This window comes from Vipera berus, assembly GCF_964194415.1.
Source record: "Vipera berus genome assembly, chromosome: 14".
NCBI classification, from domain to species: Eukaryota; Metazoa; Chordata; class Lepidosauria; order Squamata; family Viperidae; genus Vipera; species Vipera berus.
The window spans coordinates 8,027,613-8,053,260 of NC_138217.1; the positions used below are offsets into that span (position 1 = coordinate 8,027,613).

At 42.5% G+C, this 25,648-nt stretch overlaps 2 protein-coding genes across 5 annotated transcripts in view; one reads left to right on the top strand and one right to left on the bottom strand.

Annotated features, from left to right (window-relative positions):
• Window positions 1-1,325: 1,325 nt before the first annotated feature.
• On the bottom strand, window positions 1,326-24,335 carry COMT (catechol-O-methyltransferase). Of its 4 annotated transcripts, none has more exons than XM_081339354.1 (5): window positions 24,264-24,335; window positions 8,922-9,210; window positions 6,642-6,835; window positions 5,502-5,633; window positions 1,326-5,188 (listed from the first exon to the last, which is right to left on the bottom strand). In XM_081339354.1, the coding sequence occupies exons 2-5, from the start codon at window positions 9,208-9,210 to the stop codon at window positions 5,009-5,011; spliced, it is 795 nt and encodes a 264-aa protein (XP_081195480.1). In that variant the 5' UTR covers window positions 24,264-24,335; the 3' UTR covers window positions 1,326-5,008. The 4 variants fall into 4 exon arrangements, with proteins under 4 accessions (XP_081195480.1, XP_081195479.1, XP_081195478.1 ...); XM_081339353.1 differs by lacking the exon at window positions 24,264-24,335 and adding an exon at window positions 22,305-22,336; XM_081339352.1 differs by lacking the exon at window positions 24,264-24,335 and adding an exon at window positions 17,820-18,143.
• The window catches only part of TXNRD2 (thioredoxin reductase 2), a 32,629-nt gene continuing 29,623 nt past the window's right edge, over window positions 22,643-25,648 (top strand). Inside the window, exon 1 of the mRNA XM_081339349.1 lies at window positions 22,643-22,736. Coding sequence (XP_081195475.1) covers window positions 22,664-22,736 — 73 coding nt within the window. The 5' untranslated portion in view covers window positions 22,643-22,663. The remainder of the gene's footprint in view (window positions 22,737-25,648) is intronic.

The window sequence follows — 25,648 nt, forward strand, 5'->3', positions numbered from 1 at the left end:
TTTTAAATTAGCCTTCTGTGTAACAAGCTGCCTTCTCTTTTGAGCTGGTGAAAAGGAGAAACAGAAATACGTAGATGGGGGGTGGTGGTGGTCAAAGAAACAGAGGTGTGAAAAGCGGCTCAAAGCAAGCAAATTAGGTAGTCCTCGTCTTATGAGCCCAAAATTTCCATTGCTAAGCCAGACCTTGGTTAAGCAAATTTTGTCCCGTTTTGTGACCCTCTTGTTCAGCGAATCACTGCAGTCATTAAGTTAGAAACGACGGATGTTACGTGAAACTGGCTTCCTCGTGGACTCTTTGCTTCGTCAAAAAGGTCGTGCAATTTGATCGCGGGACACGGCCGATGATGCAAGTGTGTGTTCACCCTTCACGCCCGATGTAAGATATTGTGGGAAACCAAACATCTAGCCCCCTAAACCGACGTGTTTGTAACAATCATGTGCCTTAAATTTTTTTCTTGTTGGAGGGGGGAGGATTAGGGATGCGGTGAAGGGTTGGGAAGGACCCTAACCCTAAAATGAAACCCACACTTGTCTTTCTGTAACCTTCCTAAGACTAATGCGGTGGTTTTAGGCTGGAGGGTGGGGTGGATGGTCCCCCTTTTTTTTTGCATTGTATTTGTACTGTACAACAAACGGATCCGTTTGGTTTTAAGACTATAGGGAGCGGGCAACGGATTTTGATTTCACACAACCCATGTCTAAACGTAATCCGAATGTATTAATATTACTCTAGGACATTTCCGTAACCCTGACGAGTAGAATGCTTGATGAAAACCAGGTGTGTAGGTTTAACAATTTGGTGTGTTTTCAATAAATGATGCCTGGAACGAATATGTCTCATCTCCGTTCTTTTGGGCCTGCCCTGCAAAATCAGAGCTTGGCAGGCAGGTGTTTGTGGCATTCAGCGTGGGTCTTTGATGGAGGGGAGGGAAATACTTTCTCCTTCCTTTTAGTTGTTAAATAATAAATTTTATTAATAGTTTACAAATACAAAGATAAACTAATAGGAGCTAATAAAAATGTAAAAAGGAAACAGATGCATTTAAAAAGTGCAAAAAAATAGATGGTATATATATATATATATATATATATATATATATATATATATATATATATATATATAGAGAGAGAGAGAGAGAGAGAGAGAGAGAGAGAGAGATGAGAGGGAGAGAGAGAGACATGGGCAATGTGCCTCTGTCAACTAGAGAGAGAGAGAGAGAGAGAGAGAGATGGGTGGGTGGGTGGATGGTAGAATGACTGATGGAGCAACGAATGGATGGGTGGATTAGACTTAAGAAAAAGCATACCAATGACTTCACCCTTCATCAAGACAAATACAACCAATTTCAATAACTTATCACCTTTCTTGATACAATAACAAAGGATATCTTCTTTACAAATCTCTTGTCAATAAACAAATTCTTAAAAGCTCCCAATCTTTAAATCCTAATCAGCAAAAGTCCATTAAGATTTACCAGAAACAGCAACGTACATATTTTAGCCTTAGTCAAATAAATCTGTTTTATATTCCTTTACTTTTAACATAATCATTTACAACTTTCTCTAAAATATGCATTAAAAAAACCACCACCACCTTCTCCTTTCTTTCCAAGTGTGCTAATACGACCATGAAGCCACTAGTAAGGGGAGGAAATTAAGCGTTTCTCTTTTTTCCCCTTTTAATTTTCCCTTTTATGGCTCTCATTCTCTCTTGGTTTGGAGCTTATCATGATGGGAGGATGGAGACGTAACGAACGATTCATCGGATATTAGGTTGTGGTTGGTTCGGATATCCGGCTGAATCCAGTTCGCCACTTGGTTGAAGTATAATTTGTGGGAATCCCTCTATCAACGTTACTAAGTAGATCAGGCAGGAAACCCAGACAGATAAATTAAATTTATTGTAAAGCTAGATTAGCAGAATCTTGCAGGTCTGAAATTACAGCTCTTCCCCCTTCCTATACAAGCCCCAAAATTAGGGAGGATTCTCTCTGGGACTTCTTGTTCCTTCCATTATACAGCTATGGGCCATACAATCTCTTATCTGGCAGTTCGTTAGGTGGTGTCTCTTGATCTAGTCTCTCGAGATCTTCCCTCTCATCTCTCTTACTATGAACAAGCAGATTCTGATCTCCAGTTTCCCCTCTGTACTGTACTGGATGATATTTATTCCAGGACTACCCTGAAGTTTGTTACAAAAAGGACTAGGATGATACAAAGAATTTTAAAACCAGGAAGGAAATTTGTTTGGAAACGTGATTTGTTCTGAGTCGGCCTGAAACTGATTTTCAAACTCATGGGGGTTAAGCTTTGGCAGAAGCTGCCATTTTGTCCCGTTGCTTTTGACCACTCTTTGCTTCTTTCCTGGCCTTCCTCCGGTTCCTTTCATCTCACTTCTGAGGATAATTCAAGTATGGTGGGGGCTGAATTGCTTCCCTTCCTTGAAACCGTCTTAAGATGATTGATAATGATCAGAAATGGTGGTGATGAATTCTTGGCTTTAAGCAGGTGGCTGGCTCTGTTTTATAAGGTGAGTGTGCAAAAGAAAAAAATATATATACGGAAAAGTGTTTTTCCTTCTCCCAAGAGGTTTTTTAAAGAGAGACAAATCTGGGGCTTGAAATTTAGGAGCTGATTCTTGTGGATTTTAAAAGCCTGCTGCAGGAAGTTCCTGCCAGACAATTGAACTACTATTTGCAAATAGCATTTGGATGTTCACAATTTGGGGGTTATCTTGTGGAATGCAAGTTCCCGGCAAGATATTTTTTTTAAAAAAAAAACAACACTTGGAGGGTGGAATGATGACAGGAATGTGTTCACCATGCCAACATAAGATCATTGTGGGAAACCAATCTAACACCTCACCCCCTAATCAAGGTATTTGCCACAAGCAAGCTGCAAGGTTTAGCTGGGACTCAAATTTTATTTCATAGGGAATGTGCCATTTCTATTCTGACTTATCAAAAATGGAGTCCCGAGTTTGACATTTTTCCTCGTGTTTAGGAGCCACTGTGAATAAATCCTGGCTTTCCTCTGCTGGACTTTATTAAACCAAATTAAATGTCTCCTAAATAAACTGAGGGTGCCCCTAATTCCTTTTTAAGTGTTAGCAAACTGACTTAATTGCCAGGATCTGCCAATATTTCTCATTTAGCTAATTGGTCTTCATTAGGATTGCCAGGATTATTTAGGGACTGAATTAACGGGAAAAAATGCACGTTCTTGCTGAGGTTGGGAGAAGATTTAAATGTTACGTGTTGGCAACTTTCTTCAAGGAAAGTTACTTCGGGATCGATAAAGATTTGTCTTGGAAAATATTTGAGTCTTAAGTTGCATTTGTGGTTCGTTCTTTACCACTTGAGTCGTTTTGCTGTTTTTTTTTAAATTGTCTGTTACATTCTGCCTCTCTAAACTTTTGTGGGGAGGGAGAGTTGAATGCAAGGAAATTGGAAATGAACAAAAGAGGGCAAAGACGTACACAGGTTTGCAATAATTTAGAGAAACTAAGGATGAAATGGAAATGCATCAATTTAAAGAGCGATGCTTTCTCAGGGCTGCAAGTAGTTCCTGGAAGTGGTGGTGGAGGAAGCTGCCTATTTTATGTATAAATCTGAAAAGTCAGTCGTGGAGAATGTATGCCACTTTGAGGTGGATATAATAACTCTATTACTGAGCAATCATAGCTGAATCTCTATAACCAGGACCCTCCGGATAAGTAGGACTACAACACCTAGAATGCACAGGCTGAATTGCAGTATGGTCCTTGGTGCTCTCTGAGCTTGGCCGCCTGCTTGCAGACATTTCATTACCTGACTAGATAGCATCATCAGATAACATGTGGGGTTTATTCTGTTTATAGTACGTTGGTTAGCACATAGTTTTCTCCTTGGTACTTCCTTGAATAGGATATTGCTTTCTGCTGGATTGTTTGTCTGGTGTTAATCCCTGCTTATCTGGGTGTGTGCTTTTTCCCATTTCCTTTTCATGGGGGAAAATGAAGTCCCACTGTACAAAAGAAGCACATTTATTACGTGACCAAGAGATAGGATGTGGATTTTAGCCTTGGCTGCAGTGTTGGACTTAATAAGCAGACCATCACTGTTGCCATGGATTTTTTTTTAATGAAGATATCACTTTAGTCTTTCTATATATTGTCCTAGTAGCATTCGAAGAACACGGCAAAGTTGAAGGTGACTTTTTCTTTTGTCCCATATTTTACCCAAAAAAAATATTCCCCAATTCTTGGAAAGGAGATAATTTGTCTGTCCCCTGGCCCCCAAACTCTGTATTTCTGGGAGGGGGGGGAATTAATTGATCCTTGCAGAACACAAAAATAGACCTTTACCCTTAGTGATCAAGCCAGCTGATGTGTAGTTTTGGGGTAGCAGTGAGGAAAGAAAGAAAGAAAGAAAGAAAGAAAGAAAGAAAGAAAGAAAGAAAGAAAGAAAGAAAGAAAGAAAGAAAGAAAGAAAGAAAGAAAGAAAGAAAGAAAGAAAGAAAGAAAGAAAGAAAGAAAGAGAAAGAAAGAGAAAAGAAAAAGAAAGAAAGAAAGAAAGAAAGAAAAAAGAAAGAAAGAAAGAAAGAAAGAAAGAAAGAAAGAAAGAAAGAAAGAAAGAAAGAAAGAAAGAAAGAAAGAAAGAACTAAAACTAGGATGGAACCATAACGAAAGGGATTGCCAAAGGCAGTGTTCTTCAACATCAGCAACTTTTGAGATGGGTGGTCCTCAACTCTCAGAATTTCCCAGCCAGCTTTCGTAGACTTCAACTCCCAGTATGCTGGGTGGGGAAGTCCACCCATCTTAAAAGTTGCTGAAATTTGAGAAAATCTGGTATAAAGAAGGGGAACTTGAGTTGTCCCGGCTGAGGATACCTAAATTCCATCTACAACCAGCTCTGAAACTTGCAGAAGGCTCAAATTGGCAAAAGTGAAAGCGAAAGTACTAAATTGCCTAGGCTTGCATGGACAGATAGAAAGGCTAGTTAGTTCTCCTTTCCTGCCTCTCCCCCTTTATCCCATATAGACGGCTTTCTCCATGGCATCCTCCACCTTCATATATTCCAAAAAGGTAGGGTAGCTAGTACATTCGTAGCGGTTGTTACTCCGAATGTATTTAATGAACTCTGGAGCTCCTGGGTAGATAATGTTGTCGGCTAGAAGGATGGAGCCCTTGCGCAAGAGGCCACATTCCTGGAAAGAGGAAAGAAGGGGGGGGAAATTTAGACCTCTCTGAAAAATGTCCCCAAAGTGCTTTCCCCCCGCCCCCCCCCCAAAAGGCAACCAGACTTTTTGGTTTTTTTAGAAGCAAAACCCAAATCGCCTCCAACTCGGCGTCTCCTTGGGCCTCTGAATAACACTTCTGCTCAAGAAGGGGAAAACAACAACTTCTCAGAATCCCTAATAAGGCTGCAAAAAATGCAAAACGTGTTCATGGGGGTGGGGGTGGGGAGAGGAAAAATATGTCCAAACCCTTAAGATTTTTCCAAACGTAAAAATAACTTACTTCAAGGAGAATAGTGTCTGGGGCATATCTCTCCTTCCAGTGGTCGAGAAAGACAAAATCCAGGGTTTCCACCTCGTATTTCTTCTTCAGCTGAGGGATAACATCCTGCGAATGGCCTTCAATGATGGTTATCTGCAAGCAGGAGCAATGAACTGATTTGAGCACAGATTTGAGCAAAGATCCTTGGACTGGGATCTGTCTCAGTTTTTCTGTCTCATTCTTTTCCTTCTTGATATGGTGGGAAATTAAACCTGGCTGCTATTCCCACAATGATTCCCAATGCCCAGGCAGCATTCTTGGGAAATTAAAGTAGCCTAACGATGAGGACTGCTCTCCTGGAGAGAAAAAGGCCAATACAAAATGAGGAGTCCCTGAGCTTGGTGGTTTTCTTGCAGACATTTCACGACCCAACATCATGAGTGTTAGAAAGGAGTGGAGAGGAAGAGGAAAAGGTGGGCAGTAGGGCCATTGGTGTTCTCTGAGCTTGGTGATTTTCTTCCACATATTTCATGACCCAACTAGGTAGCATCATCAGTGCTAGGAAGAAATGGGATTTGGTCTCTTCTTTCTAGCACTGACGAGGTTACCTAGTTAGGTCACGAAACACCTGCAAGAGATACCCAGCTCAGAGAGCATCAAGGACCTCTCATTTCAACCCTCAGCTGCGAATATTCTTCTTTTCCTCTATACTTGTATGTAAACAGAGGGCAAACCCTTCTCACACTGATGATGTTACCTAGTTGGCTCATGAAATGTCTGCAAGAAAACCACCCAGCTCAGAGAACCACAAGTACCCCTCATTTCAACCCTCAGCTACAAATATCCTCCTTTATAAACACAAAATGATTTCCAGAGTTATTGTTTTGCAGCAGAACTGAACAAGAGAATATAGTAAGAACACAGTGATGGTTTTATTATGGAGTGTTCCAAACGTTGGCCTTGTGGCTTGTGATTTATAAGTACTGGGCTCCTCTAGAACGACTGCCGTTTTTGGTCCACTTCTGCATTTGAATCAGTTGCTAACTAAACCAAGAAGCAAGGAGGGAAAATAATAATAATAATAATAATTGGGCACATTAAACAATGAAATCCTTCTCTTCTCTCTTGCCGGGAAGAACACGACACAAGCGTCATCCAGACCTTATCGCTGAGTCCTGCAATTTCAATGATTTCTTTCGCGATGGCGGCAAACTCGGGGTTGAATTCGATGGTGAGGAGGCGAGCATTGGGTTTCAAGAGGCGAGCGATCCTGATGGCCGAATAACCACAGTAGGTTCCCATCTCCAGAGCTACAGTCGGTTCGGCTTCCTCGACAGCTTTGTCTAGAATTAACCCTACGGAGGACAAAAAAGAAATATGGGGGGGGGCGGAAACGATTGGTTTTCATTAAATTAAGCCATTAAGTGTTCTGTCGATTCTGTGGGAGCCTTTTCATATCCTAAACTGTAGGGAGATTCATAAGGAAAAGGAGATTAGAACAATTAACCAGTGGAACGACTTGCCTCCAGAAGTTGTGAATGCTCCAATACCGGAAGATTTTAAAAAGAAATTGGGCAACCATTTGTCTGAAATGGTATATAGGGTTTCCATCCTGAGCAGGGGGTTGGACTAGAAGACCTCCAAGGTCCCTTCCAACTATTCTCTCCTCTCCTCTCCTCTCCTCTCTTCTATTTCCATTCCATTCTAGTCTACTTCCATTCCATTCTTTCCATACAAGGGAAGAACAATTTGCCATTATAATAAATGAGCAAATGGACTTTGCTTTCTCTGAAGATTTAAGATGGATTTCAGGATTTGCTACATCTCGACATGTGACATTTCTTTTCCTACTGTAGGGAAGAGCCGTGTTCTCCAACTTGGCCACACTGAGATGCGTGGACTTGCAACTCCCAGAATTCCTCATCTAGCATTCATGGACTTCAACTCCCAACATACTGGATGGGAAGCTTTGGAAGTTGCAAGCCCACACGTCTTAAAAAGATGCTAAGTTTCAGAAAAACTGGCCCAGGGTGTCAAAAAATCAGGAGCCTCGTAGTACTTTGATAGCATCCAGACCAGTGTTTCCCATTTTCATATGTGGGGAATTCAACTCCCAGAATTCCCCAGCCAGCATGTCTATCCACAATTGTGCTTGGTGCTAGATCATAAATGTTTGGACTCAAAAGAAGCCCAGGTCCAGATAATTCTCAATTTGGAAAATGAAACAGAAGAGATTTCCTCCTATACCGCTTTGCCGATTTAATTCCTTTTTAGTGCAAAACACAAACCCCAAGCGCTATCCGTTGTCTTTCCTGTTCATATCAGATACAGCTCCCCTGAAAATGCGCGACAGGCTGTGTGTTTGCCTCCAAAATAAATCACAAGCACTGCGAACAAGAGAACGGGGAATATGAAATCGAGAAAAAGACAGGGGGGAAGCTAATGAAAATTTCAAAATATTCACAAGTACCAGGTAGTCGAAGGGACGCGGTGGCTCAGTGGGTTAGGACGCTGAGCTTGTCGATCAGAAGGTTGGCAGTTTGGCGGGTCGAATCCCGAGTGCCGCGTAGCAGAGTGAGCGCCTGTTACTCGTCCCAGCTTCTGCCAACCTAGCAGTTCGAAAGCACGTAAAAATGCAAGTAGAAAAATAGGGACCACTCCGGTGGGAAGGTAACAGCGTTCCGTGCGCCTTTGGCGTCTAGTCATGCCGGCCACATGACCACGGAGACGTCCTCGGACAAGCGCTGGCTCTTCGGCTTTGAAACGGAGATGAGCACCGGCCCCTAGAGTCGGAAACGACTAGCACGCATGTGCGGGGGAACCTTTACCTTTACATTTACCAGGTAGTCCTTGACTTAACATTTACGGACTGTTCGAAGTTACAACTTCACTAAAAAAAAAAAGTGACTTGTGAGCGTTTTGCACACTTGCAACTGCTTCAGCATCCCCAGGGCCACACGGGGCTCGGCCACTGAGCCACATTTATGACAATTGCCGTATCCCCGGGGGTCACGCGATCAACTTGACGACCTTCCGACGAGCAAAGTCAATTTGATAAGCCAGATTCACTTACCAACCGTGTTTCTAACTTAACAAGTGCAGTGATTCGCTGAACAACTCTGGCACACACAAAAAAGGGGGGGGGATGATAAAACGGGGCAAAATTCACTTAACAAATGTCTCGTTTGGAAGCAGAAATTTCGGGCTGAATTGTCGAAAGTGGAAGACTACATATTTGCTTGCTTTGATCTGCTTTTCACCTCTCTGTTTCTTTGACCCCCGATCTACGTATTTCCGTTTCTCCTTTTAACCAGCTCAAAAGAGAAGGCCACTTGTTAAATAGCCGGCTAATCTAAAACAGAGGCTCTTAGCTAGGAATACTCTATCTGTTCTGACATCTTTTTAAAAAAAACTCTTAAAAGAAGATGAAATGTTAGTTACCTTTCTCGTCCCCCACGTTCATGGCCCATTCATACTGGCCACAGTACTTATCGATGCACTTCAACACGCTCTCCGGATCCCCTTTGACGGCGTTGTACGAGACCGAATTTAAAATCCTCTGCTCTTTGCTCTGATCCATGACGAAGTTGGTGATCTTCTCCAAAACCAGCTCGTTCCAGAAGATTTTGGCGTGGACGTTATGCTTGACCAGCAAAATCGTGGCCACCAGGACCAGAACGGAGCCAACGCCTAGCGAAACGAGGATGGTCAAAATCCAATTTTCCAACATCTGGAAGGAGAGAGTGAGAGAGAGAGATGAAATCAGAGAATCCGTTAAGGTGGCAGAGAGATGGAAAAGCCTCCGCGGTAGGGCTTTTAAGGAAGAGCCTCTGCAAGACAGGAATGAATTCAGGGAGATCTTAAATCCTCCCAAAAGCTTCCTTTTGCTTGAAATGTCTTCTGCTTACGGTTTGACAGCACCTGTTTGTGTGTACACGTTTGTACACGTTTTGCATCGGCAGGTACTCTAAAAATAGAAACAGTGGACATTCAGTGACAATGTAATGTACTACAGGATGAAATCGTACTGTTCAATTCAGAAGAGAATTTGTCCCCTCGCTAAGCTCAGTGGAGAAGACAGAAAAGGCTCTAGTGTGTGTGTATGTCTGCCTGCCTGCCTATCTATCTATCTATCTATCTATCTATCTATCTATCTATCTATCATCTATCTATCATCTATCCACCCATCCATATCTATCTTATCACCTATCTATCATCTATCTATCCATCCTTCCATCTTTCCATCTTCTATCTATCTGTCTGTCTGTCTGTCTGTCTGTCTGTCTGTCTGTCTGTCTGTCTACCTACCTACCTACCTACCTACCTACCTACCTATCTATCTATCTATCTATCTATCTATCTATCTATCTATCTATCTATCTATCTATCTATCTTTTCATATCCTAAACTGTAGGGAGATTCATAAGGAAAAGGAGATTAGAACAATTAACCAGTGGAACGACTTGCCTCCAGAAGTCTATCTATCTATCTATCTATCTATCTATCTATCTATCTATCTATCTATCTATCTATCTATCTATCTATCTATGCTCCCAGTCCACTCCCTTCCCCATCACCCACCAATGTCTAACCTCCTCTACAGCAGTTCATAAGTAAGCAACTAAGTAAAAAAGACTAAGAAAGGTGTTGTTTTTTTTAATCTAGAGTTACACCATACTTTGGGAAGCCTGCAAGAATTTAAATGCTGAGTCAGGTCAGTTAAAGATTAAAATATTGCATGCGTCAGGTTGCTCCGGGTACATATCATTCCTCCTTACTTATCAAGCAGACCGCTATCAAAGAATGACCTTTATACTCAGGCCCTGCCAGTTTTTCTAGACATTTGGTGTCTTGGCAACTTTTTGCTGGGCTGCAAGCATGTGAATTAAACCCCAAAGAATTTTTTTTTAAAAAAAAAGAAAAGCAGGAGAAGGCTAACAGAAGAACAGGACATGCTTTTAGTCCTTGAGATAGCTGCAACTTTGCAAATCTCTGTGGGCCGGTTGTTTGCCCAAATTTATACCCCCAAATTCTTAAAATCTAAACTAATCACATTTTAAAAGCAAGGTTGCAGACAGCAGGAAATCCTGCATGGCGGAAATTGAATATATTTCTGCTCCTCTTGGTTGCTTGGTGTAAGACAATGTCTGACTAGATGCAGGGTGGAGAAAGATTCAGCAGCCAGCACAGTTCTACCCCTTCTCATTAAAATTCATGCTATTATGCAGAGAACTTTTTTAATTCAGAATATAATTAAAGTTGCTATGGAGACATGGCCTTGCAACACAATGGGCATTTGTTCACCCATCTCTTTATTCAGGTCCTCAGATGTTGAGTTTCCCAGACCACATTGCAGAAGCAGCAAGGACCACGTCATCCGAGTTGCTTCCATTTCTGGAGGCTACTTCCTTTTCTCCACCAGAAGAGACTGCAACGAGGGCCCTTGGTTGTTTTCTTGCAGACATTTCATCACCAAACTAGGTAACATCATCAGCGCTAGAAGGCAGTGGGGTTTGCTGTTCTATTTACATTGCCCTGTCATTCTTCTTGGTGGTTTCTTGATTAAGCTGTTGTTTACTTGAGTTGGTTGGTTGAGTTGATTGGGGTATTGTATTGGGGTATAAGCAGAGGCAAGCCCCACTCTTTTCTAGCACGGATGATGTTACCCAGTTAGGTAATGAAACATCTGCCAGAAAGCAGCCAAGCTTAAACAGCACCAAGGATCCCATACTCCTCCTCCTTCTCCTCTTCTTCATTCTGCAAACATGACTTCTTCTAGCACTGATGATGTTACCCAGTTAGGTAATGAAACATCTGCCAGAAAGCAGCCAAGCTTAAACAGCACCAAGGATCCCATACTCCTCCTCCTTCTCCTCTTCTTCATTCTGCAAACATGACTTCTTCTAGCACTGATGATGTTACCCAGTTAGGTAATGAAACATCTGCCAGAAAGCAGCCAAGCTTAAACAGCACCAAGGACCCCATAGTCCTCCTCCTCCTCCTCTTCTTCATTCTGCAAACATGACTTCTTCTAGCACTGATGATGTTGCCCAGTTAGGTAATGAAACATCTGCCAGAAAGCAGCCAAGCTCAAACAGCACCAAGGATCCCATAGTCCTCCTCCTTCTCCTCTCCTCCTTCACTCTGCAAACACGTCTCCCTTCTAGCACTGATGATGTTACCTACAAGGGTAATGAAACATCTGCCAGAAAACAACCAAGATCAGAGAGCACCAAGGACCCCACAGTTCAGCCCTGAGCTACCTACATTCTCTGTTAGAATCTGGATCTCCCCAGTTCTGATCCAACACCTTCTCTACTACCCCACACTGTCTCTGGGAGAGAATCCAGGAGCTTCTGCAGATGGTGGGGAGGGGACTAGAATTCAACAGTTGGGGAGGGGGAGGACTAGAACTCAGATCTCTGTGCTCCTAGGCCACTACCTTCCCCATCACCCACCAATGTCTAGAAGAGCATCAGAATCTCCTCTACAGCCATTCATAAGCAACTAAGTAAAAAAGACTAAGAATAGTGTTTTTTTTTAATAAAAAAATATTATCTATAGAGTTACACCACACTTTGAGAAGCCTGCAAGAATTAAAATGCTGGGTCAGGTCAGTTAAAGATTAAAATATTGCATGCGTCAGGTGGCTCCAGGTAAATATAATTCCTTACTTATCAAGCGGATTGCTATCAAAGAATGACTCAGGCCCTGCCAGCGTTTCTAGACATTTGATGGAGTTGTCATTCAAGTTCAGCCTTATCAATAAACTTCCTTTCTTTTTTTTTAATTCTATTTATATCCCGCCCTTCTCCGAAGACTCAGGGCGGCTTACAAGCTTAGCAGTAGCCTTCATTCTATGTATATGCCTGCTTGTTAGGGCTTTCACACACACCCCAAGCGGCATTATTACAAAGTCAGCTTAATTGCCCCCAACAATCTGGGTCCTCATTTTGAAATCTATACAGGCGATCCTCTACTTACAAGCACACTTGAGCCCAACGAGGGGTGTTTTTTCTGTCATTAAGCGAGACAGTTGTTAAATGGGTTTTGCCCCGTTTTACGACCCTCCTTGCTCTGGCTGTTAAGGGAATCGCTGGAGCTGCTCAGTTAGTAGTAACCAGGTTGCGAAAGGAATCTGGCCTCCCCATGGACTCTTGCTTGTCCTAAAGTCGCAAAAGGGGCATCGCGTGAACCTGGGTGCTGCGACCGTCGTAACTAGGGAGTTAAGTTGTTATGCGTCCGAATTTTGATCCCGTGACTATGAGGATACTGCAATGGCTGTAAGGGTGAAAAATGGTGATAAGCCCCTTTTTTTCCAGTGTCGCAACTTCGGTCGCTAGGCAAACGGGCGTAAGTCAAGGACGGTATGTATTCGTTTGTTCCCATGACTTAGCTCTGTCTGGTTTTGGAGTTCCCCCCTCGGAGTTGCTAAAGGCCTCTAGCCTGATCTCGTTCCCTGGTGTACCAGCCCCGCTGTTTTCCCCTAACCAAGATTACTCTGTTGTTGTTTTTGGCTGAAGCTCTTAGCAGCTGCTGCTGGCATCACGGTTAGAGAGCAGATCTGCCTTCTCCGCTGGGAAGGCAGAGCTGGGTGCCCGAGTCTGCACCAGGGTGACGGGCTTCGTGCCGAGATAGGCTTTGCCACGAAGCGGGCTTTGTGCAAACAAGGAAAGACTGCTGCCCCCAGGGCTGAAATTGTCAAAAAAGAGAGAAATGCTTTGTGATCCGGAGGGTTTTGTATCAGCAAGGTAGTAAAAGGATGTTCAGAAGATACAGGAGGAGGAGGAGGAGGAGGAGGAGGAGGAGGAGGAGGAGAGGGAGAAGGAGAAGAGGAGGAGGAGAAGAGGGAGAAGGAGAAGAGGAGGAAGAAGAAAGAGGAGGACAAGGAGAAGAGGGAAAAGGAGGTGGAGGAGGAAGAGAGGAGGAGGAGGAGGAGGAGGAGGAGGAGGAGAAGAAGAAGAAGAAGAAGAAGAAGAAGAAGAAGAAGAAGAAGAAGAAGAAGAAGAAGAACAACAACAACAACAACAACAACAACAACAACAACAACAACAGGAGGAGGAGGAGGAGGAGGAGGAGGAGGAGGAGAAGAAGAAGAAGAAGAAGAAGAAGAAGAAGAAGAAGAAGAAGAAGAAGAAGAAGAAGAAGAAGAAGAAGAAGAAGAAGAAGAAGAAGAAGAAGAAATTAACATACCTTCTTAGGATATTAAGTCATCTTTGCCCCATTTTACAACCATTCTTGCTACAAGTTGTTAAGTGAATCCATGCAGTTGTTCAGTTCGGAACACAAGGGAGCCTGGCTTCCCCGTTGGCTTTGCAGGTCAGGAGGTCGTCCAAGGGGATCACGTGACCCCAGGACACTGCAACCGTCATAACTATGAGTCAGTTGCCAAGCCTCTGGATTTTGATCCCGTGACCGTGGGGACGCTTCAACGGTCGTGTGAAAAACAGTGCTAAGTTACTTTTTTCTTTTTTTTTCTTTTTTATTCAAAAGTTTTACAATTTTTAAATACAATAAACTCCCTTCCCCCCCTCCCCTCTCCCAAACCCTCCCCTCCCCTCCCCTGCCCCCTCCCCGACTTCCCAGAGCTGAATACAGGGTATAATAAGACAAACATAAACTAAAATATGCTAACAACAAAAATAAAACATTAAGTTCTATCGGACTTTAACTCTCCATCTAAGTTACTTTTTCCCAGTGCCGTTATAACTACTACTTCTTTTTTTTTAAAAAAAAAAATATTGTTATTTTTTAATCTCTACATACATATGTTAAGTTTTTCAAACAACATGCGAACTGGGTTCATAACACGCTAATACACAGTCAGATCCTAGTCTTTGTTTCTCTCTTCTAACCATTTATAATATAAAATAAATTCCAGCTTGGATAATATTCTGATTCTCCTTTTGTCTTTGCCATTATAACTTGTAACGGTCACTCAATGAACTGCTGTAAGTCGAGGGCTACCTGTAATCACGGAACAAGAACATGAGGACTAGACCCTTGATGTCACTCAAGCTATCATTGCTTGCCATTAGGCAAACTGTGCAACCAAGTGCAATCTTGATTTGTTTTTTCTCTCTTTTTTGGAAAAGAGACAAATATGCCAGAAGTAAAAAAAAAAAGGAAAGAAGCTAAACTTATGAAATACGATTTCTGACTTTTTCTCCAACAGACAATTACCATCTCACGCCGTCTTCAGCCCTTCCCTTAATCCACCTCTTTTTAAAATCTTCCAATCGATCAATCAGCGTATCTCTTCTTTTTTTTTTTCTCCTTCTTCGTCTTTTTTCTTCCAGCAAAAAAGTCCATATAAGGTTTCCAGTCTTTCGGAAAAGTTTTTTGTTTTGTTTTGGTTTTTTTTCTCTCTGACTAAACAGATCGGCTCTGCTATCTCAGCAAATTCTGACATCCTTCACAAAGTTCACAACCGGGACTTCCGGCTTCGTTTTGAAAGGGAGAAAGGTTTGTGAGATTAATTTGGTGGCGGTGTTTTTTCTGTCGAGTGTTGCCTTTGCTAAAGACTTATCAGGAGGTCAATATCTGCAAATGTGCACAAATTAAAATGGAATTCGTCTCTCTCTCTCCCTTTCTCTCTCTTTCCCTCTCTTTCCCTCTTTTCCTTCTCTCTTTCACGCTATCTCTTTCCCTCTCTCCTCTCCCTTCTTCTTCCCTTTCTCTCTTTCTCCCCTCTCTTTCCTTCTCTTTCTCTCTCCCTATTTCCCTCTCTCTTCCCCCTTCTCCTCTCTTTCTCTTTCCCTCTTTTCCCCTTCTCTCTTTCACTCTATCTCTTTCCCTCTCTCCTTTCCCTTCTTCTTCCCTTTGTCTCTTTCCCCCCTCTCTCTTCCCCTCTCTTTCTCCCTATTTCCCTCTCTCTCTCTTCCCCTTTCTCTCTTTCCCTCTCTTTCTCTCTTTCCCTTTTCCCCTTCTCTCTTTCACGCTATCTCTTTCCCTTTCTCTCTTTCTCTCTCTCTCCCTCTCTTTCTTCTCTCTCTTTCTCTTTCCCTCTCCCTCTTCCCCCCTTTCTCTCTTTCTCCTCTCTCTTTCTCTTTCCCTCTTTTCCCCTTCTCTTTCACGCTATCTCTTTCCCTCTCCCTTCTTCTTCCCTTTCTCTTTCCCCCCTCTCTCTTTCCCTCTCTTTCTCTTTCCCTATTTCCCTCTCTCTCTCTTCCCCTTTCTCTCTTTCCCTCTCTTTCTCTCTTTCCCTTTTCCCCTTCTCTCTTTCACGCTATCTCTCCCTTTCTCTCTCTCCCTCTCTCTTTCTTCCCTCTCTTTCCCTCTCCCTCTTCCACCTTTCTCTTTTTTCCCACTGCTTTCTTTCCTCTTTCTTTCTTTCTTTCTTTCTTTCTTTCTTTCTTTCTTTCTTTCTCTTTCTTTCTTTCTTTCTTTCTTTCTTTCTTTCTTTCTCTCTTTCTTTCCTTCTCCCTCTCCCTCCCTTTTTTCATATCACCTCCCAAAGTCACCAAAAATGAGTCAATCAATCAATCCTCTCCTTGAACCCCGAATGCGTTGTCCACACCAAAACACATTTCTGGTATTCAATATTTTCTGTGCAATCCATACGGACGGGTTAAGTCGGTGTTTCTCAACCCTGGAAATTTTAAGATGGATGGATTTCAACACCCAGAATTCCCCGGCCAGCCAAACTTCAAAGAATCCAAGTCGGATCAAAGGAAACGTCTAAGTAATGCCAGGATTGTAAACTAAACCAAGAAGCTGGGGGATAAAAAGATCCTCAGAAATCCACTTGAATCTTAACCTTATCTGTCCCAGGGAAAACATAAGTCATTTTCCTCTGATTTTCCAGAAATTATGAGCAGGTTTCTCCATGTCTTGAAATGAAACATAGATGCATGGTGTTTTTTTTACGCTAAAAACTGCACACCAGGAAAAAGGAGACATTAAGGAAACAAATCTCAACAGATCCAGTGAAACTACCTTATGAGTAGGCCTCTCTGTTTCACCTCCCTAATCTTCTACTTGAATTCTGATTACAAATAAAAACACGGAGCAAACCACAGGATCAGGTGTCAAGTTTGTTTGCTGATGTTGCAAGAATTAAAAACTTAACGAACCAAGTCCACTCTCTAGAACTATACCTGGAAGAGTCCTGCTTTTCACCACCTCCCCTGCAAATATTCTAAATATTTGGAGCCATATAAAAAGCCCCATGAACTTTGGTTAGGCTTTACTATTCTGGTGAGCACATTAATTCACCTGCAAATAAGCCTGCTTGTTTTCCTTCCTTCCTTCCTTCCTTCCTTCCTTCCTTCCTTCCTTCCTTCCTCCCTCCCTCCCTCCCTCCCTCCCATTTTTCTCTCTTCCTGCAAATAACCCTTCCTGTCTTTCCTGTTCAAGCAAATCCATCCTTCCTTCTTTCGTTCCTTCTTTGAACACCGGGATGGATAAAAAAACAGTCGTTTATTGCTAAAAGATCATAATAAGCAATAAAAAGTAACTGTTTAAAGCATATCTACCTAATCTAAGCTTTCGCTTAGATTAGGTAGATATGCTTTACATAAAGCAATTTATGTAACTAGCATCTTTTCAACAAACAAATTAAGCAGACCCAAACCCACAGAAAGTTATTTCCAGAATGGGAAGTCCAGAAAGAAGGACTTCTAGGACAGAGAATTTGAGAGCTTAAAAGCATTCCAAGATCAGAAACGTTCAGCCATGCCAAGGAGCCCTTGCAAAGGATCGAGGCCGCGCCATTCAACTGGTGTTTAAGGACAGCAGAGGCTGTTGCCTTGTCTTTCAAAAGGAGAGAGAGAGAGAGAGAGAGAGGAGGGTTCCCCCCCTCCCCACAAAGGATGAAGTCCCGACATTGACCTGTTCCATTCCATTCTTTCTTGGGCAAAAAACGCCTCCCGTTTCTACTACACCGGAATGCAGCTCAGGAGAGGAGAAGACCACAGTGTGTGGAGACACAGATTTTTTGTGGCATTCCTGCCTCTGAACAACACACACACACACACACACACCCCTCGTTCCCTTTCTCAGATCGGCTGTTCTGAAATCTGCCTCCCCCTCTAGTTCCTCAATTTCTCTCTCTCACTCTCTCTCTCTCTCTCTCTCTCTCTCTCTCTCTCTCTCTCTCTCTCTCTCTCTCTCTCTCTCTCTCTCTCCCCCCCTGATAAACAGGGAAGGAAGGGAGAAAGAGACAAAAGCTTGCTTTCTCTTCTCCCCCCCCCCTCCTCCGGTCTGTCAGCCATTGGGAACAGACAGGGGGTCTCTCTCTTGCATGCACACTCAACTGCAACAGACACACGCACACCCCACACTCCCCAGATTGAGAGCTTCAGAAGAGAGGGCGGGGGGGGGATCAGAAACGGGTACCTTTCCAGAGAGGATGGATTTGGGTCTTGGTGGAGAGGCGAATCCTTCCTGGTTGAGTAAGCGAGGATCGGGTTTGTCTTTGGTTACGATGGATCACATCCCTGGGAGGCGGGGGTGGGTGGGTTCAGGGAGAGGGCCAAGCTTTGCCCCTTCCTCCTCCTCTTCCTCCTCCTCCTCCTCTGCTCCCAATCGTCCTCCCCGCCTCGGCTTGGCGGTTTCTTAGGGTGACCTTCAACAGCACCACCTGCTCGGCTGGCTGCCTTGTCTTCTGACAGAGGACTGGTTCCTTGGTTACGGTGCTCGGTCAGGTGTGCTATAACTACAGCTCTGGGCTGACTCAAACTACAGCTCTGAGGTTTATTTATTAAGTTTTTTAAAAATTATTATTATCCCATCTTATTGCAGGCTAGCTAACTCAAGGTGGCGAACATGCCTAGTAGCAATAGCACTTAGACTTATATACCACTTCACACTGCTTTACAGCCCTCTTACAGAATCAGCCTATTGCCCCGCAACAAACTGGGCCCTCATTTTACCAACCTAGGACAGAGAATAGAATTAGAAATAGAAATAGAATAGAATAATAGGGTAGGGTAGAAGAATAGAACAGAATGGAACAGAACAGAACAGAATAGAATAGAGAAATGTACAATAGAACAGAATAGAATAGAGAAATGTAGAATAGAATAGAATAGAATAGAATAGAATAGAATAGAATAGAATAGAATAGAATTAGAATAGAATTAGAATAGAGAAATGTAGAATAGAATAGAATTAGAATAGAACAGAACAGAATAGAATAGAGAAATGTAGAACAGAATAGAATTAGAATAGAATAGAATAGAATAGAATAGAATAGAATAGAATAGAATAGAGAAATGTAGAATAGAATAGAATAGAATAGAATAGAGAAATGTAGAATAGAATAGAATTAGAATAGAAAAGAACAGAATAGAATAGAGAAATGTAGAACAGAATAGAATTAGAATAGAATAGAATAGAATAGAATAGAATAGAATAGAATAGAATAGAGAAATGTAGAATAGAACAGAATAGAATAGAGAAATGTAGAATAGAATTAGAATAGGATAGAATAGAATAGAATAGAATAGAATAGAATAGAATAGAATAGAATAGAATAGAATAGAATAGAATAGAGAAATGTAGAATAGAATAGAATAGAATAGAGAAATGTAGAATAGAATAGAACAGAACAGAATAGAATAGAGAAATGTAGAACAGAATAGAATTAGAATAGAATAGAATAGAATAGAATAGAATAGAATAGAATAGAATAGAATAGAATAGAATAGAATAGAATAGAATGGAATGGAATGGAATGGAATGGAATGGAATGGAATGGAATGGAACGGAACGGAACAGAACAACAGGAATGGAATGGAATGGAATGGAATGGAATGGAATAGAATAGAATAGAATAGAATAGAATAGAATAGAATAGAATAGAATAGAATAGAATAGAATAGAATAGAATAGAATAGAATAGAATAGAATAGAATAGAATAGAATAGAATAGAATAGAATAACAGGAATAGGATAGGATAGGATAGGATAGGATAGGATAGGATAGGATAGGATAGGAGAAATGTAGAATAGAACAGAACAGAATAGAATAGAGAAAAATAGAATAGAATAAGATAGAATAGAATGGAACGGAATAGAATAGAATAACAGGAATGGAATAGAATAGAATAACAGGAATGGAATAGAATAGAATAGAATAGAATAGAATAGAATAGAATAGAATAGAATAGAATAGAATAGAATAGAATAGAATAGAATAGAATGAGTAATTAGACTACTTTCTATCAATCTAAATGGACTTCTAGAAATACCTATTGCCCATTTGTACAGCAGATTGTGGAATTCTGGGGTCTGACGTCCACACACCTGGAAATGGGCATGCAATACTTTTCTAGTTTTCAATGCACAGCCATAGGGACTGGAACCTTGCCTGATTCACAAAGGCAGCACGAAACTGGAGGGTCTAACAACACTGAATGCCAAGCTCTATACCACATTGCACCTCCGTAGCTCAGGAACACCCAGTACACACACGAAGAAACGGGCACAATTAAGATCTCTGACTTTGAAAGCAAGGAGAAAGTGTCCGGGATTTACTAACTGCAAAGGGCATACCAGAATTTTGTGTCATGCATTTTTGATAGATTGCATGCTTCAGGAATCATCAAAGGGATCCTCCTGTTTTCCCACAGGAGGCACCTCCCAAACAAGTCCTTTTCCAAGATGGCGCCCTTCCTTTGGAACAGCTTACCTGCAGATACCAAATTTCCTTGCTACATTCCCGCAGAACTCTCCAAAACTAAGGAAGGAGTGTTATCACTCAAGAGAGTGATATTAGCGCGTTAGCACTATCACAAATGAGCTGCAAACCCACCAGGCCAACACTAGAGGGCAACGAGCATGGATAGAAAACTGGACCTGGTGCTGCCATCTAGAGACCAGCCAAATTTTTGCAGCTCATTATTTGTGTGTGTCCCTAAAAATCCCATAGTGGGCCGTGTTCTGGATAAACCAAGTCTTTCTACGGTCTGTCTGATTTCTAACCCTAACCCCCTCCCCCAAAAGAACAAAGGATCTATTCTGAGTACACAATTATCTCTTCCCTGGGGAGTTTATTGATGCACTTGCCATCTGCCCAACATCTAATTATGGCTCCTCTGGAGAGTTTTAAATGCTGAGGTGCCAAAAGCCTCTACAATTTTTTTTTTTTTGGTAAACAGGGATCATACGGTAGTTCACCTTTGCTAAGCTGGCTTGAGGGCGAAGCAGAGTAAAGCAAGAATCTCAGGCGGCAAACAATGGGCGTTTCAGAAGATTTCCATAGTTCCGACAGATCTACATTTAGATCACACAATCACAGAGCTAGGAAGGGACCACTGCGACCGTCATAAATGTGAGTCAGCTGTCAAGCATCCAAGTGTAAATCACGTGACCACGGGGATGATGCAACGGTCATAAGTGTGAAAAATCATCATAAGTCACTTTTCACAGTGCCATTGTTACTTCAAACGGTGTCTAAACAAACCAAGGACTAACTGTATTTAGGAGTGAATTACGTTCCCAACAGCTATCAACTCTTCTTCCCAAGGCTTCCATTTACTTCTGGTACCACCAGCCAAATATTTTTATTCGGTTATTCCTGGTACAGTTATCAGCCAGGCCCCAGACTTCCGATTTTATCAAGCAACAGGCATGCAAAACGAAACACAATATTTAAAAACAACATCATACTGTTACAGTCTCTTATAACAATGCTGAAACAACGTTTTTGAATGATACTTCATCTTCCTTGCTACATTTTTCCCCCAATTTTGGGGTTGGGACACTGGTCAAGCAAACATTTAAGAAATACACTAAACATTTGGGGGGGAAATAGCCTCTTTCCCCACCTATATTTACAACAAGGAAAATCTGTCGAATCTCCTATATTTTAAATAGGCTGGCCTTCAACAGATCCCTTTTTCTGTGGCATGAACAGCAATCGATAAGAGAAAATCCATACTTGCAGGGATATCTATTATAATTAATTAAAAATTAAAATTAAAAATTAAATTAAATTAAAATAAAATAAATTAAAAAATATCTATTTTCAGTTCTCAGGAGATGAATATTCAACCCAGTTGAATATTTTAAATAAATCCCAAACCACAAAGTTGGGAGGTTGAAGCATCATCGGCAGAAGGTCTTAACCCATGCAATTTAAAAATATCGATTAAGCCATGCAACTTTGAGGGGAAAAAAATAGCGATTATTTACAGGGTGAGCTAGGCAAAGATTCCTGCCCAATTTGATTTCTCCCTAGCCCCGTGCGTTCGTGCCAAAACATATGCACTTTGGGGGCATTCATGCCAAGGAGAACTGCACCGGTTGGATGCCTGCCGTGCAGGAAGAAGAAGCTGCAATCTTTTTTTTTTCTTCCCCCCCCCCTCCATTTCGGATTAATGCATTAGACCAAGGGTCTTCAAACTTGGCCCTTTTATGACTTGTGAACTTCAATTCCCAGAATTCCTCAGCAGGCACACTGGCTGAGGAATTCTGGGAGTTGAAGTCCACAAGTCATCAAAGGGCCAAGTTTGAAGACCCCTGCATTAGACCATGAGTCTTCAAACTTGGCCCTTTTATGAGTTGTGGACTTCAACTCCCAGAATTCCTCAGCCAGTGTGCCTGGCTGAGGAATTCTGGGAGTTGAAGTCCACAACTCATAAAAAGGCCAAGTTTGAAGACCCCCCTGCATTAGACTTTTGGGATGGAGGGCCAAACTTCTTTAAAAACAGCCCGCAAGGCTTGCAACGTCCAAAATTAAACCAACAACAACAACAAAGAATACAATGCAAGAATCAGAATACAATGCATTCATCAGAATCTAGTACCCATATTGCTACGCTTTTGACTACATCGGACATGCATATATAGGAAATATAATAAATATGAATACTGTACCCAAGCTAATGAGATCCGTAGGGTAAATGCCACGCCTCCGCGGGCAGCAGAAACTCCTCCCCCTTCTCCCCCCTCCCCACCCTCGCAGGTCGAAATAAGCCGCTCTCTGGGATTGGCGCCTACTCAAGTGCCTGTCTCTCACCTCGCCCTGCCTCGTCCGTGAGCTCGGCTTTTTCATCCCTGAGGAGGAGAGACAGAGCTCTCCTTCTTTACTGGCTTCGTCTTATCTTTCCCCGGGAAAGGAGAAGACGACCATCTCGCAGGCGCCAGGAGGAGCCATCAGGCACCTTTTTAGACAGCTTTCCAAAGCACTGCCTGCCCTTCGGGGGCCCTGGGGCGAAGCGAAGCTGCCGTACAACATGGCGGCGCTCTGGCGAGGGCGCTTCCGGGTTGAGCCCTGGCTCCGCTGCACGGCGCGGGCTCTTTCAGCAGGTAGGGGTCCCCACCCCCAAAAGCAAAACTGGGGTGGGGGTGCTTCGAGGTGGGCTAGGGAGTGGCACGAGGCTTTTGGGAGTGGGGGGGGAGTAGAGGGGTTCTGCATTTTCAGGAGGGCTAGCAGAAAGCGCCTGGGCTTGCACAGGCAAACGTTCAACAGGTCGAGCTTTGCCTGGGATGGCTGCACCTGTTGCATTTCTGCCGGCTGCAGCCTCTTTCCCCTCTGGCAAAAAGTTGGGGCGCAGAAGGGAGAAAGAACGCAGTCTGCTCTGATGGACATTTGCTTCCCCCCCCCACCCCGCTTTTGCAAAAGGAGCCCATGAAATCGAAGTGGGTGGATTCTTGGGGTGCACTGGGGGGGGGTGCGGGAACAAGTCAGCGCGCCTGGCTGTGGGAGATGGGTATTGCAATCCCCAGCCCCAGCTGCAAAAAGCATGCTCGGCCCTGTTCTGTTCCTCTTCCTTGGGATTTATTTGTTTGCTTAAAAGTTGCCAAAACTTCCCCAAACTTGCCTGGACCCCAGGAGCGCCACCCTATGCTTGCAGGGAAAATGCAGGCTGGCACCCAAGGAGGCAACCGGAGGCCCCATTGCATGCACCTTGTGCAGTTCCAGCTAGCCTACGGTTCAGTGGGTTGTGTGAACGAGGTCAAATCATCCCAAACCAGGTCAAGAAAGAAAGCAACATGGATTGGGGAAAGGTGCCTGTGCAGAAGTTACATTAGGGTGCAATCTGGACGAGCGGCTTCTGATTTGTCTGCCACAAATTCTCTGGTGGTTTTCTGACTTGGCTTGATCTAGAATTCTCACACCAAGATTAATACTGGATTAACAATCAAGAATCCAGAGTCACCTCACTGGAAGATGGGCAGCAAACCAATTTAATAAATAAATATAAACAAACTACCAATGCAGACAAAGATGCTAATTGTAAACGGTTGGTGGCTTGAGAGTGCTGTCTCCGTCTTTTTAACTTGGCCTATTTCTGTACCAACTTATGGTTTGTACTTGAAATCTGCTCACTATCGCTTAGATAGTGAGATGGATGGTAGTACAAATTGGATGCACAAATGCACAAAATAAAATAGGCCACCGTGCCATAACCAAAAGTCTCTAACAGTTCCTACCAAATTGCCATGATGTTAATGTTTCAGAAAAAGAGAAGTGAGTCCATCAATGGGCTGTTGCTACATTAACACTGTTTTAATAATTGCTGAAGCCGAAAGGAAATATTTATTTCAAGCATGTTCTGCTGTTCACTCTCTCTCAGCTTTTCAGGACTTTTAGCAGTTCGGTTCGTTTTCCCCCTGTTTCTTTAACTCAACCCTGCCCACCCAGACAGCTACAAAGCCAATCTAGAAATTCCTAACTGGATCTACACAGCTAGTTCACAGGGCCAAAGTTGATCTATTTCCAGCAAGATATGCTTCTAAGCTATAGGTCAACCCTTCTGGCCTTAAATCATGTTACCTGTTAACTGATTAACCTGGGATCTGGAGTACTGAAGCTTTAGCAGGATTCCTTACCTTTTCCTCCACGGGTTGAAGAATGTAGTCAAAGAGGACAGATTTCTACGTCAGGGCTCTGACTGATCCCAAATCCTCCCTTGTGGATTCTTGTAGAACATGTTCAGTTTGTTGAGCAAGTCAGGCAGTTGTCCAGAGATATCGTGATGGTGTCGAATGCAAGGAACTGGATGGACTCCAACCTCAAGTCCGGAATGCAGGCAAAGTAGAGGCCTGATTTTAGTTAACCATTAAGGCTATAGCTAGGAAACCAGCGTGGGTACCTCATATTTATAAATACTTGCTGATCTTTTGGATGGTTCTCCACGTTGGCAGATGTGCAGACCACAAGCCCAGCTTCTCAGTTTCCTCAAGGGCAAACTACAGAGATAAGTACAGGTAATCCTTGACTTACAAGCGCAACTCAGCCCAAAATTTCTGTTGCTAAGCGAGACACTATTTTTATCAAAGAGAAATCCAGCCTAGAACTAAGGTGAAATTTCCTGATAGTGAGAACAATTAATCAGTAGAATAGCTTGCCTCCAGAATTTGTAGGTTTTTTTATTAAAGAGTTTTACAAAAACAAGATTTTACAATATATCCCCAAATCCCCCCCACCCCAACCCCCCCACTTCCTCCCCCACTTCCCAGAGCTAAATACAGGATTATAGTTATAATAATCATATTCTAAATAAAAATTATGCATAATATACAATTAACCAAATTCATAATGTGCTTTAACTCCCCTTTAACATAAATACATACAAAGTACCAACAATCAATAACAATATCCCTCTAAAATCTACTCATAAGCTAAATGGAACTTTTTAGTCCCATATTTATTCTGAATATAATCTATCCATCTCCTCCAAACTGAAATATATCTTTCCTGTGAATGATCTTTCAAGTAAGCAGAAATCTTAGACATTTCTGCAAGATTCGAAACTTTAAGCACCCATTCTTCTATAGTAGGCAAACTATCCTTGTAGGTTTTTAAGAAGAAATTGGGCACCCATTTGTCTGAAGTGGTGTAGGGTCCCCTGCTTTGACTATAGGACCTCCCAACTCTGTTATTCTCTTACTGTTACCTTAGATGCCAAGTTGGTCCAACTAATTCTGGGCTATTTAATAAGCACTGGATTTCCTGAATCTTCCTGGGTTTTCGCCTGCAACTTGTGGCTTCTCCGTCCATTCCTGTTGGCTACACGATGTGACATATTCTGCTCTTGCAACAGAGTTGGGATTCATAATCTGAACAATACATATTTGTGTGACTTATCTCTCTTCCCCCATATGTTTGGCCTGATGCTCAGAAATCCCAAAAGGAAAAAGAGCAGAGGATCTTTGGCGGGTGTCCACCCTTTCAGAAATAATAACGAAAGAGTTGCAGAATTGTTTGCGATGAG